Here is a 12457-nt window from a genome sequence, read left to right as displayed (position 1 = left end):
GCCAGAGAGTCAAGTGCAGGGGCCTGTCCCCAGGTCCACTCTTCCCCAGGCTCACCTTCCTGACTTCTGCAGCTGCTCCTTGCATGTGTTCCTATGCCAGTCCTTGCGAGCAGAACACGATCCCTCCTAAAATATGACTGCTCTGGGTCTCACAGGAGCAAGAAATAAACTAGGGATGACAGCAGAGCGGAGAGCTTTGATCAAGTGGTCTTAGAAAAGCTTGAGCCTCCGGCCACCAGAAGTTCTTCCCTGCTTCCCCAAAACCAAGCTGCTTAGCCATGAATGTGCCTCAGGAGGCCACAGACCCCCTGCAGTTACATGTGGTATATCGTGTGGTGCATGTGTGTGCAACTCCCTGAGCTGAGGGTCCTCAGCCTCCATCCACTTCTCAAAGGGATGGAGACCACTGCTCCCTAGGGCCTCCCAGGGCTGCCCAAACCCTGCACACCACCTGGGTGCTGACGCTGCTGCCGTCCGGTTCCCCTGGGTGTGGGAAACAGATCTGTCAGAACCCCACTTCCAGCCCCTTCCTAGATCCGGACTTAGAGCTCCACCCACCAACCAGGATCATTTTTTCTCAGACCCAGATCAGGTCCTGCGATCCAGCAAAGAATGTAGGAGGCAGCTTCTGGGGAAAGAGAGATTCTGGGTTGAGTTTGGGTGCTGAGATATCAGCAATCCCAGATCTCCTGGATGTTGCAGGAACATGGTGCAGAATGTGAAACCCAGCTGTTGAGAGTCATCTCGGACACACAGCAGTGGTAACATTTCTTCTGTAGTTCCTGAGGCCTGGGCTGGCTCTTTTCATAAGCCTCAGAGTCTCTTCTCTCAACTGAAAATACCTGAGTGCCCCCCAGACGGAGCCTCGCCTGCTTGAGTGAGTGCTGCGGGGTGCACTCACCTTGCCGCAGGTGACCCATCCACCTGTGGCCCCGACCACCTGTGGTAGGTGCCCCAAAACATACCTGCACACCGGCCCGCCATCCACCGGCGCTCCCTTCCTCTTCTCTCCAGGGGTGGCCACGTACACGGACAAGTTGTTCAAGTTCCGCAACAACCGGTGGGAAGACATCCTCAGTGATGAGGTCAACGTGGCCCGCGGTGTGGCCAGCCTCTTTGCCGGGCGCTCCGTGGCCTGCGTGGACAGGACGGTGAGTTCAGGGGTGCGTGGGGGGCCTGGGGAGAAGAGGGGGGCACGCAGTGATGGGAGAGCCTGGAGGGGAGCCAACAGGCAGACGTCCCCCGACAGAGTGAGGCTGTCGGGGCAGAGCCCAAAGCTTCACCAGCAGCTCCCACCGTGCCTTGCACATAGTAGATACTACATATCAACAAGACTTGCAGGGTGAGTTGCAGTCTACTTTCATATCCTTTCTCCCTGGAGGCCCTCCCAGCAGCCAATGAGGAAACGGGTCAGGGGCTGTCATCATCGTGTCCGTCGGGCAGAGGAGGGAGCCAAGGCCCAGCTAGGGGCAGTGGCTTGCCTGAGGACCCAAAATAGATTGGCAGTGTGACCAGGACGTGAATCAGACTTCTCTAGCTCTAAACCTCGTGCTCATTTTTTCAACCAGTATTTATCAAGTGCTTACTTTGTGCCAGGCATTGAGCCACAGAGCTCTCCCCGAAAATATTTGTGGAACAAATGAAGGCATGACAGAGAGGTTCATGGGTGGGTGAGTGGAGGGTGGCCCGAACGTCCAAGTACTCTAGTTAATCAAGAGCTCTGTCGCCGCGTTCGCGCCTGCTAGTCCACCGTACCGCAGGGGCCATCCCAAAGCAGGTGGGGAGGAAAGGCTGAGGGGGAGGACAGGGGCAGATGCAGCCACCTGTCCTATGGGGTGGCCCAGCAGTCCCAGCCAGAGCAGGAGGCTTGCCGTGGAGGTGATTTATCCCTCCTGTCACCTGCTCCCCTCCTGCCCCCTCCTTGGCTTCATAGACAGTCATCAGTAAATCAGGGACCCAGCTGCTGCCTAGCTCCATTCTGGGGGCAGGGTCGAGGGGCCTTGCTCATTTCAGGATTGAGATGGCACAAGGGGATTGGGGATTCAGTGTGAATCTTCACAGCAGGGGCCTCCAGGCCTTGGGAGAAGGCAGGTGCCAGGTATAAATATTTATTTCTTAACAAGCTGGCACTGGGAACAGAAGCCAAGCTGGGCTGTGAAGCCACATTTAGCCCTGACCTGAATCTTTGCCACCTGGACTCCTGCCTGGTGGGAGGGAATGAGGAGGCGGCAGCTCTGGGAGCGGCCCCCACCAAGAGTAAGAAGGGTCTGGGGGGTACCAGGCCCAGCCGCTGCCGGGAGCCTCTTCCCAGGCTCCTGCTTCCTGTCTCGCTCCTTCTGAACCAAGGCTTCCCACACATGGCCAAGGTGGAAACCATCTCCGATCTGGTGGCAGGGCCTGAAGGTTAATCACAAAGAGATGCACTCTTGTCCTAACAAGGTCATCTGCACGCCCACGCCTTTAACCACAGGACAGAGGCACCACGTGAAATGAAAAAAGAAAAAAAAAAAAAAAAAAAAAACATGCTTTGGCACACAGCACTGTAGGCAGGCACTTAGCGGCTTGCTCAACCCCAGCCTCAGGGAACTAGAAAGAACCCCTACAGTCAGTCTGCCACCAGGAAGGGGGCTGCTTTCTGTGTCCAGCCACCACTGCTGCCTCAGCAATCCCCGGGGCCTGAGAACTGTGGAGGGGAGCAGTAAGGTGAGCTCATGGCCACTCTGGAAATTGAGAAGTAGGAACGTAACCTGGTTTTTGGAAACCCAAAAGCAATCTTAATAATGACAGCTAACCTTAATAACGTACCAGCATTCCAAGCCCTGTGCTCAGTGGTTTATATGCATCATCTTCCTGAATCTTCACAATAAGCTTATGAGGTACATGCTATCATTATCCCCATTTTACAGATATGGAAACTAAGGTTTCAGGCAATTAAGCAACTTGACCTTGGTCACATAGTAAATGGCAAGCAAACCCAGGAATGGAGCCCTGCCTGCCTGAGAATGAATCAGACACCATGGCTCCCCTGCTTCTGGGTGAACCCACAGCAAACACACATTTCTAACCACAGGTTCTGTTACAGTGTTCATCCTACTCCTTCCTCAGCCCCGCAGCCCCCACTGGGAGCCTTTTAATCTACCTGTTCCCAAAGTGTGGTCTCCAGACCAGCAGCACCAGCATTGTTAGAAATGCAGATTCTGAGGCCTGACCCCCACTCCACCCTCCAGACCGGCTGAGTCTGAACCCACGGTGGGTGGAGGGGAGCAGAAATTTGGGTTTGAACTAACCCTGCGGGTGACTCTGGTGCAGGCTGCAGTTTGAGAGCCATCTCGCAGGTAAATGTCTCAACCCTACCCCGTGCCCTTCCTGCCCTCTCCCCAGCAGCCCTCACTCCCTCTCGCCCCCAATCCTGGCACACTTGCCTGCCCTTTGTCTGCAGCTGCCTCATCATTCACCCACCTTTCTGGATCCAGCTGAAAGCCGGTCTCTTACAAGAAGCGTTCCCTGATCGATAATGATTATGCCTCATGTTTATATAGCATTTTTATCTCTCGGAGACCTTTCACATGTGTTGTCTCATTTCATCTTCTCAACAACCCTGCCAGGAAGCAGGGAGAATATGATTCCCCTTTAACACATGAGGAGACGTAGCCACAGGGGGCGAGGAACCTGCCCCAGGACAAAAAGCAACGTAGGGGCAGAGCCTGGATGAGGACCAAGCTAACACCCCTAGACCATGGCTCTCTGGGAGTGGTTCCTGGGCCAACAGCATCACCTTCACCTGGGAACTTGTTAGAAATGCAAACTCAGGGCCCACTCGGGAGCTCCCGAATCAGAAACTCAAGGGATGAGAGCCAGCATCTGTGTTTTAACAAACCCTGCAGGCAATTCTGATGTAGGCTGAGGGTGAGCCCACTGCCCTGCTGGGAGTCTCTTTCCAGGCTCATCTCTGAGAATCACTTCACTGTCCCAGAGCGATTGTAGTCAAGGTCACATGTGAGTCTCTGCAGCCTTCTATAGCCATAACACATCTGTGTTTGTCAAGTTTTATCAGCCCAATACATTGAAGAAAGGAACTGGCTATAACGGAAGTTTATCAACATCCTAATTTCTAGCAGAGTGCCTTTCAGTTCATTTGGGCTTAAATTGCCCGTTTGTTGACAGGACTGCTAACAGCCGGGAGGGTCAGGCATGGGCACGGGGAGGGCGCACTCTCCCCTTCGGGCCCGTTCATTCAGCCTTCATCCTGTCATTTCACACACATGTACCCCGCTTCTGGGATGGGCAAGAGCCTTTCAGGGTCCTCCCCCAGTCACGAAGCTGTGTTGCAAAGCGGTGCATCTCAGACTTCAGTTTTGCACAGGGATCACGTGGGGTCTTGTGAAAATGCAGCTTCTGATTCAGCAGGCCTGGCGGAGGGGAGGGGTCACCGAGAGTCTTTATTTCCAACCTGCTCCCAGATGACACCGATGCTGCCAGGCCAGGGACCACGGAGGAGCGAGATTCGTGAAGCACAGAGTCCCAGGTGGCAGGATGGGGGCTCAGAGAACCAAAAAAGAAGGGGCATAAATATCTTTAGAGAACATCTTTTCCACCTTCTCCAGCTTCGGCCCCTGACACACCCTACCTTGCCTTTCATATTCCACCAACACTGAACCAACTACTTGTGGTTCGCCTACATACATCATTCTCTATCACCTCTGCCTGGAAGGTTCTTTCCTCTACACTTCACCTGGCTGAGACTCCTCTTAGAAAACCTTTTCTGAACTCTGCATGGTTCAGTGCCCTTCCTCTGGGGGCCCTCTTCTGTACACCAGGAAATGCTGTACATATTCTCTTTCTTCTCTAAAATATTTTTAATTCCAGTAGAGTTAACATATTTATTTTTTTAATTTTTTAATTTGAATCCAGTGTAGTTAACATACATATTCTCTTGATCATATGCGTAATTGTGCTATCGCTGACATGTCTGCATCCCCTCAGGAGACTGTGAGTTCCTTGGTTGTCCTCACCCACCAGTCAGACAGACCCAAGTAGCTTTTAATCAGCTTCCCCAAAGAAAACATGCCGTCAGTGATTGGTTCGGTGGGATGGGGGTGGCTTCTGGAGTCATTGGGTAAGAAATAGAATCAAGCCAGGAGGGCTGAGGGCCGAGAAGGGGGTGACAGAGCACAGTCGGCCTGGAACTCAGCTGTTTCTCCTGGATTGTTTTGTGTTTATGGCTTGCCTTTAAAGTTTATATTTATTTCTTGGGGCACCTGGGTGGCTCAGTCGGTTGAGCGTCCCATTTTGGCTCAGATCATGATCTCACGGTTCATGAGTTCAAGCCCCGCTTCAGGCTCTGTGCTGACAGCTTGGAGCCTGCTTTGGATTCTGTGTCTCCCTCTCTCTCTGCCCCTCCCCCTCTCGTGCACATGCTCTCTCACTCTTTCTCTCTCTCAAAAATAAATAAACATTAAAAAAAAATTTAAGTTTATTTGTTTATTAATCAAGCCCTGCAGAGCCTGGTGCAGGGCTCAATCTCACGAACCATGGGATATGACCTGAGCTGAAACTGAGAGTTGGATGCTTAACCGACTGAGCCACCCAGGTGCCCCATGTTTATGGCTTGCCTTTAAATGAGACTATAGGCAACCAAAGAATGAAGACTTTGTCTTAGGTACATTTATAGCAAGAGCGTGTTGCATGTAGTTGGAGTTCAAGATATATCTACTATCTGATTAATTGGAGGGAAATGATGAGAGGAAAGCTAGAAAACCGTTAGAATTTAGAAATCGTGCAGATCTCTTGGGGGAAAGGAGGCATCCATTGAAGAAATGACACCGTTATACTAACAGACAGAAAAGAGTCTTTCATCCGCAGGGTTTCGGACTAGAGCAGAGAACGACTACAGCTGCAAGGAGCTGGTACCCAGGCTTCTCCTGGATGCAAAGGAAAAAAATATTTGAGACAGTGTTAGAAAGACAGAAGCAATATACTATTTCTTGTAATATGGGAAAACCAGGGGGATGGAAGAGGGAAGGAGGACCCCTGCATATCCGAACCGCCTATGCTACCGAAATAGAGGAACAAGGAGTTACAGGGTGGGCAGTGGGGAGGGAGCAAACTCCGGAATTTGCTTGTCATCTTGGCTGGAGTGAGCTTGAATGGGAGAGAGAGAGAGAGAGACTGAGAATAATGGGAATTGGTAGATCAATCAATCAGCAAATATTTATTGAGCAGCTACCCTGGCTGGCAGCTGGAGAGAGCTCAGCTGGAGAGAGGCACATTAGAAAATTGTCTATAAAAAGGTGGTTGTGGGGGAGAGGGAGGGATGTGTTCTTCTGGAACAGGATAGAAGGAGAAGCAGGGCTGCTTTGTATTAGGACGCGGCAGGGGCGGGGGGCGGGCAGGTGTCGTGCACTCTGTAGCCTCTGGGAAAAGCACCTCTGGAGTTGGGCCCGTGCGCAGCTTGCAAGGCCATGCACTCTGGACCGGGGAGGATCACCTGACCCGTGAAAGAGCTATGGTCCTACAAAAGGAGGGGGAGAACCGCTTTCTGGGAAAGAGACCAAGATGAGCCCAGACCGGTCTGCTCACCCACCCTCCTTCCCTTCCTCCTCAGGGCTCCGGACGCTACTCTATCTATATCGCCAATTATGCCTACGGTAATGTGGGCCCTGACGCCCTCATTGAAATGGACCCTGAGGCCAGTGACCTCTCCCAGGGCATTCTGGCGCTCAGAGATGTGGCTGCTGAGGCTGGGGTCAGCAAATACACAGGTAGGCAGGGTGACGTGCGGCGTGCTGTGAGTTGGAGGGGTGGGGGGCCGGGGCTGGGGGCTGGGCGCTGCAAGGCTGAGTCTAGTTTATCAGAGCCCACAGGAGAGGGTGTGCTTGCGTCCCTGGGGAGGGCAGGATGAAGGCTTGATTCCATCCCCCCACCCACAGGAAGCTTCTCCAACACTGCCTTTCCCAGGGTTGGTGAGATACCTGTCAAGGGTGGGCTTTGCGGGCGTGGGGGACACAGGACGTAAGGTGAGCACAACATCATCCTCTCCCTGGAACCTCTTGCCCCGTTCTCTGCTGTAACCCAAATGATGGGTGAACAGGTTCTGTAGGAGAAAACTGACAAATCACAAAGGCCAAGATTTAAAGAATTCCTTATTGCCAAACAGCAGGTGAAATTATTTACTTATACATAAGCGGCCAGGAATTGAGTGCTAAATCCCTAAGCTTCAGCTGGGTCCTGTCTCGGATAACTGAGCTCAAAGAATTGTTTTCTTGTTCCAAAACCTCTCCAGGCCCTTTTTTTGAAGCCATGCTCCCCCCAAATCTCTCTGGATGGGGGACCTATTGTCAGTCTCTGACAGGGAGATCTTTCTAGGGAAGGCTGTTTTTCTAATTCTAGCACGGCTGCTGACTAAACTCTGATAATCTGCCAATAGACTGCTGATGGCAGAGCAATCCAGTTCCTGTTTTGGGTGCCAAAAATCAGGAAGCCGGAGCTGTGCACAACAACTTCGCACGTGAACTTGGGCCTCACTCACCCCGAACCTGTAATTTGGACATAGAAATCCTTCACTGGTTGACCTTCCCGATATATCCATCCCAACTTGCACTGCAGACTTCCAAAGTATAGGCCTGCCTGAATCCAAATCCTGGGGCTGGAAGAATACTTGAAGGGTCGTTTGGGCCATCCCCCTGCCTCTGGACAGCCGGGTGGTAGCATACTCTCAAAGCCCTACTTGGAAAGGGTTGTCACAACCTCTCCTGAGTTTATGATGCCTTTCTCTAGCCAACTTTCCACCTCGGTGAAACAGGGAGATTGATGTTGACCTGTCTGACAAAGTTTGTGGGAACAAATGGCTAGACAGTAAAATAGTGTGCACAGCTCAAGCCCCATCAAAGTGCTCGAGAGCCCCACACGTGAACGTGCAGTCTTTCTGGCTGAGTGTCAGTAATAAACCATGCTTTCCTGGGAAAAGGAATAAACATGCAGGAGCTTCAGCCTAGATTTGTACAGTCAATTTTTCTGAATAGTTCCCAGCTCTGTGCACTGGGCTGGCTTGGCAATTAAGTGCCTTGATCTGCAGGAGAAGGAGAGTGGGCTGGGGAGATGAAGCACTTGAAAATGATGAGATGGAAGGGAGGCAAGGTCTGGGAGAGAGGGTTATACACAGAATAAAAGAATTCGGGAGGTTGCGGCTGGGTTTGAGCACGAAGGGGACATTGTTCACGCTGGCTGGGCTGGCACAGGGGCCGGCAGGAACCAAGGAGGGGGCAGGAGGGGACCGAGAGGAGACAGCTGAGGAGTACGGATGGGGATGGGAGCAGTAGCCAACTGCGCCGGGCTGTGCTGGAAGGGCCAGGCAGCTCAAGGAAGGGACAGCAGCTTCTGTGGAGCAGGCAGGCAGGCCGGGGCAGCTGGCGTGCCCAGAGGACACGTTAGAGCAGCTTTGCAGACTTCCAAAAGCCATTTGGCTGACAAGAACCTATTTGGCCCACCAAGTTACTATTGTGTCTGCCCGCCTTCCCCAGCCCACCCTTTCCTTGCCCGCCAAGCCCCTCAGTTCTACCCTGCAGCCCCCTTTGTCACTCCGATAATGACGCATGGACATCTGGCTGGAAAGCTAGCCCAGAGCACCGCCCTGAGCCCCAGGGACAGACCCCAAATGTGAGGGCCACCACTGGAGGCCGGCCTGATTGCCGAGGCTCTGGCACATGGCCAGTGCTCAGCTCCAGGCTGGTGCCCTGGGGCCTGGGAAGGGGGAGGGAAGCAGGCAGTGTGATGAGCAGGCCAGGAGGGAAGTAAGCCATGGCCAGATGTGCAGTCGGGGAGCCACACGTCCCCAGAGCCAAGCCACACAATACCCATCTGCCGGACAGACCTTGGAGAAACTCTTGTTTTACAAAAGAACAAATCAAGGTCCAAAGAGGAGAAGGGACTTGCCCAAGGTCACACAGAAGGTTTGTAGAGAAACTAGCATTTAGAGCCCCGACTCCAAAGCTTAAACTGCCACAACCAGCTGACCTTTCTGGTGACCTCCAGCTTGAGCATCCGGCTCCAGCCTGCAAAACGGGAGGGGCTGGTGAAGGAGGAAGGCCTGGCATCCCCCAGGACACAACCCCAGGGAATGGCCCTCACGGGTTTGATTATGACCCCCAGGTTTTGTGGCTGAGCTTCAGCTGCTTGGCCAAGGCTATGCGGGCAGCAGGGGGAGGCCGGCCAATGGCACTGCCCGCACCACGCTGTCCGGCTCTCTCTCGGGTGGGGGGATGGGAAGCCTACTCTCCAGACCTGAGCAATTCCACTGGCGGCTGCCACTCTGCTAGGTCACAGTGCCATCTAGCGGCCACCGTGCCCACTCTCGGGGGACTCGCGGGCTGCGGGCCGACATTGGGGTTGGTGCCGAGTTGAATGGAGGGAAGCCCACTCGCCCATAGTCCCTAGTTCAAGGAGAATGCCAAGCCCCAACTTTCCCAGATGCCGGCAGCCCCTTGGAGCCTGGAAGGTACAGGGAATCCTGAGAATTAGTTGTCCGTGTGGCAGAGGGCCTGGCATGGAACCCGAGGAGGGGGAAGGTGAGGACCAAGAGGTCTACACTGGCCTCTGCAGCCCTGAGTGACCTTGGGCACATCCCCAGCCTCTCTGAGCACCTTGAACTAGCAGCGTGAACTACTGTCTCACAGCGCTGCTAAGAGGACAGGCTCTGGCGTCACAGTGCTAGGTACCAGTCCTATCCAGGCAGCGATCGGCAGCTTACTAATGTCTGGACCTCAGCTTTCTCACCTACAGTGGGGGTGTGAGAATGAAGGTTGGCAAACATAGGACATGGCCGGCACAGGGCCTGGCCCACAGGTAGGACCCTCGGAGCGTAGACCCTATCCTCTGAGGTGCCCACAGGGATGCCAGGGCCCTCTGCTGGGCACCTCCTGGGTGCAGGGAGCGTCCTGCAAGGCACAGGGGGCAGCACAGAGCAAGCCCGCCCAGCCCCTGCCCTGGAAGCATTGTCCATTTGTCCCCCGACCCCCACTCTGCCCTTCAGCCCCGGGTACAGCCATGGGCCTCTTCATGCCCATCTCTATTGGAATCCACTTGTCTTCCCTCTTAAGTCTGCCCACCCCCACCCCCCCCCGCCAGTCTCTATTCCCTCCCCAGGAGCTCTGCATTTGGGCCTCACCCTCTGAGGGAGCATCTGCCTGGGCTGCAAGGCGGTGATTAAAGAATCCTTACAAGAAATTTGGAAAGAAAATGAAGGTGGATTTATGATGTGGGGTGGGGATTTTTGCTGTTGGCTGGGAGTGGTGTAGAACAAAGAGGAGGGCAGATCTGATTTATAGGAAGTCATTATTGGAGAAGGAGATGCCTAAAGCCCAGCTGAGGCCTTCTGGCGGCTCCCCAGCAGCCGACTCCAGAGAAGTGACCGTGGGCAGCAGAGTGGGGGCCACGGAGCACCCCAGTTTGCCAGGGGTGCACTGCCTTACAGTGGGAGCACAGCCAGATCTGACGGGCAGCACTGGAGTGACGGGCTCCTCCAGCAGGGCCCAGGACCCTCCAGGAGGGCAGCCCCAGACCTGCCCCAGAGCACATGGGGTGTCACTGTACTGGGTGAGTGACAAGAGGGGGCATCATTTTCTTTCAGAACAAACACATATATGTCATATGATACAAATACAATCTTTTCTTCTGCTAAAATAAGGTTTTAAAGGTCAAGCCTGTGGCTGACCACTCTGGGCCTTACCAGGAGCAGGGATCCCTCTTCTGCCTGGAGGAGACTTCTGTAGAAACATCTTAGAGCACGCTGTGGGGGAGTACAGGCTCCAGGGTCATGCAGGTGTGGATATGAACTGTGATCCACTGCCCACTGGCTGCGATTACACTTCCTGGAGCCCAGGTTTCCTCACCTGGCAAATGGTCAGGTGAGATGAAGCTACAGAATGTCTCATACACATGACGGGAGAGCAGGGAGGCAGAGGGGCTGCTATTAGATACAAGTCCGTATCTAATACCCTGCCCTCCACACACTCAGAGCCCCACCCAGCATCTGTACGTCTCACAGAGGGTTTATGGGTAGCACCAACACAGTATTATTCTGTGTTTGAATTTTCAGGAAATTTAGGATGAAAGACCCTGTTACCATCCTGCACTATCCTCACACCCCCTTCTCAAACACACACACATACACACACACACATCATTCCTCACCCTTATGTTTTCCAGCATCTTTGCTACTCTTATATAATTGCTTGGATATTCTCGGAAGCCTGCAGGCCTTGGCATCCACAAGAATCGTAAGAACTTTATTTCTGTTGAGGTCTCAGTAGATTAATCCCATGGGTCCAAATTCCTTGACCAAGGGGCCTCACAAAGCCGCAGTGGTGTGGACTCCAGATGGGCCCAGGAATCCACTCCCAGCCATGCTCGTCCTGAGTTCCAGTCTAGAGGATGCACTGGGAGAATGGGAAGGAGCCTTGGATATCTCATTCCCCCACCCAGTTTACAGGGAGGGAGACCAGGGCCTGAAGAGCACACAGCTCAAGTTCCTGTAGCCAAAGCAGGTGCAAAGGCCGGGCAAGGACCTAGAGGCTTTTCCTTAGCAAGGCAATGCCCGCCTCCTCATGCCTGGGTCCTCTGGCCCACAGTTTGGGATGGTTCAGCAGCACCCATGCTTTTGTTCTCCACAGCCTCTCTTTTCCGTCCTTACCCCACCACCCCTGGCTCCCAGATACAATACGGCCTTTCAGCGGGCCACCCCAGTACGGCCTCGATGCAGTCTGAGAAACGGATTGCCTGTACCCAAATTGGACTTGAGTCTGCCTTGCCAAAGCTGAGGGGTTCAGAACTTTAGGGGTGCAGTTCTTGAGGATAGAGGATAAATGAGGCTGCCCTGTGGGGAGCAGGACCAATGGGCAGATAATCAGAGGGGGCGCGCAAGGATGTGGCAAGAGGAAGAAGGACAGTGGGGAGGCATTTCCCCTGTAATTCCACCTCCCCCACCCAGCTTGATGGGCAGAGTGAGAGGCCACCAGGAAGGGTTGGGCAGGGAGCAGCGTCTACACCCAACAACGGAACAAGGAAGCCTTAGACGCTTGAAAGTCCTGGGGAAATAAGGAGATTTTATTAACCTAGCAGGTGGGAAATTGTCCCAGCTAATGACTCTGTGGCACCTGACATTTTCCGAGGTACCTTCCGAAAACCAGCTCACTTAATATTTATGACAGCCCTGAGACGGAACTGTTGTTATTGTCAGTCTCACGTTATAGGTGAGAAAATAGACGCCCAGAAAGGCTGGGTGAGGCGCCCAAGGTCACACTCAAACCTCCTGATCCCTAATCTTCTTTCCCACCACCAGGGCTGCCTCTCCAGCCCCAAGTGGGGAAACTGCTTGTCCCCAAGAGGATGTGCCTGCCTCAAATATAAAAGCATTCATTGATGTAAAGTAGAATTTAACTCACAATTGGGACATCATCCTCCA

General features: G+C 53.5%; 1 protein-coding gene across 3 annotated transcripts in view; it reads left to right on the top strand.

Annotated features, from left to right (window-relative positions):
- Window positions 1-12457, top strand: part of CRTAC1 (cartilage acidic protein 1) — a 145385-nt gene that overhangs the window by 96283 nt on the left and 36645 nt on the right. For all 3 annotated transcript variants that reach the window (XM_086680570.1, XM_086680569.1, XM_086680568.1), the window contains exons 4-5: window positions 1015-1151; window positions 6605-6761. In XM_086680570.1, the coding sequence (XP_086536696.1) occupies window positions 1015-1151; window positions 6605-6761 (294 nt within the window). The remainder of the gene's footprint in view (window positions 1-1014; window positions 1152-6604; window positions 6762-12457) is intronic.

This window comes from Puma concolor, chromosome D2 (genome assembly GCF_028749965.1).
Source record: "Puma concolor isolate L17-30 chromosome D2, mPumCon1.1.hap2, whole genome shotgun sequence".
Lineage (NCBI taxonomy): Eukaryota > Metazoa > Chordata > Mammalia > Carnivora > Felidae > Puma > Puma concolor.
The sequence above is the reverse complement of the archived record's forward strand: the minus strand, read 5'-3'. Positions and strand labels throughout refer to the sequence as shown.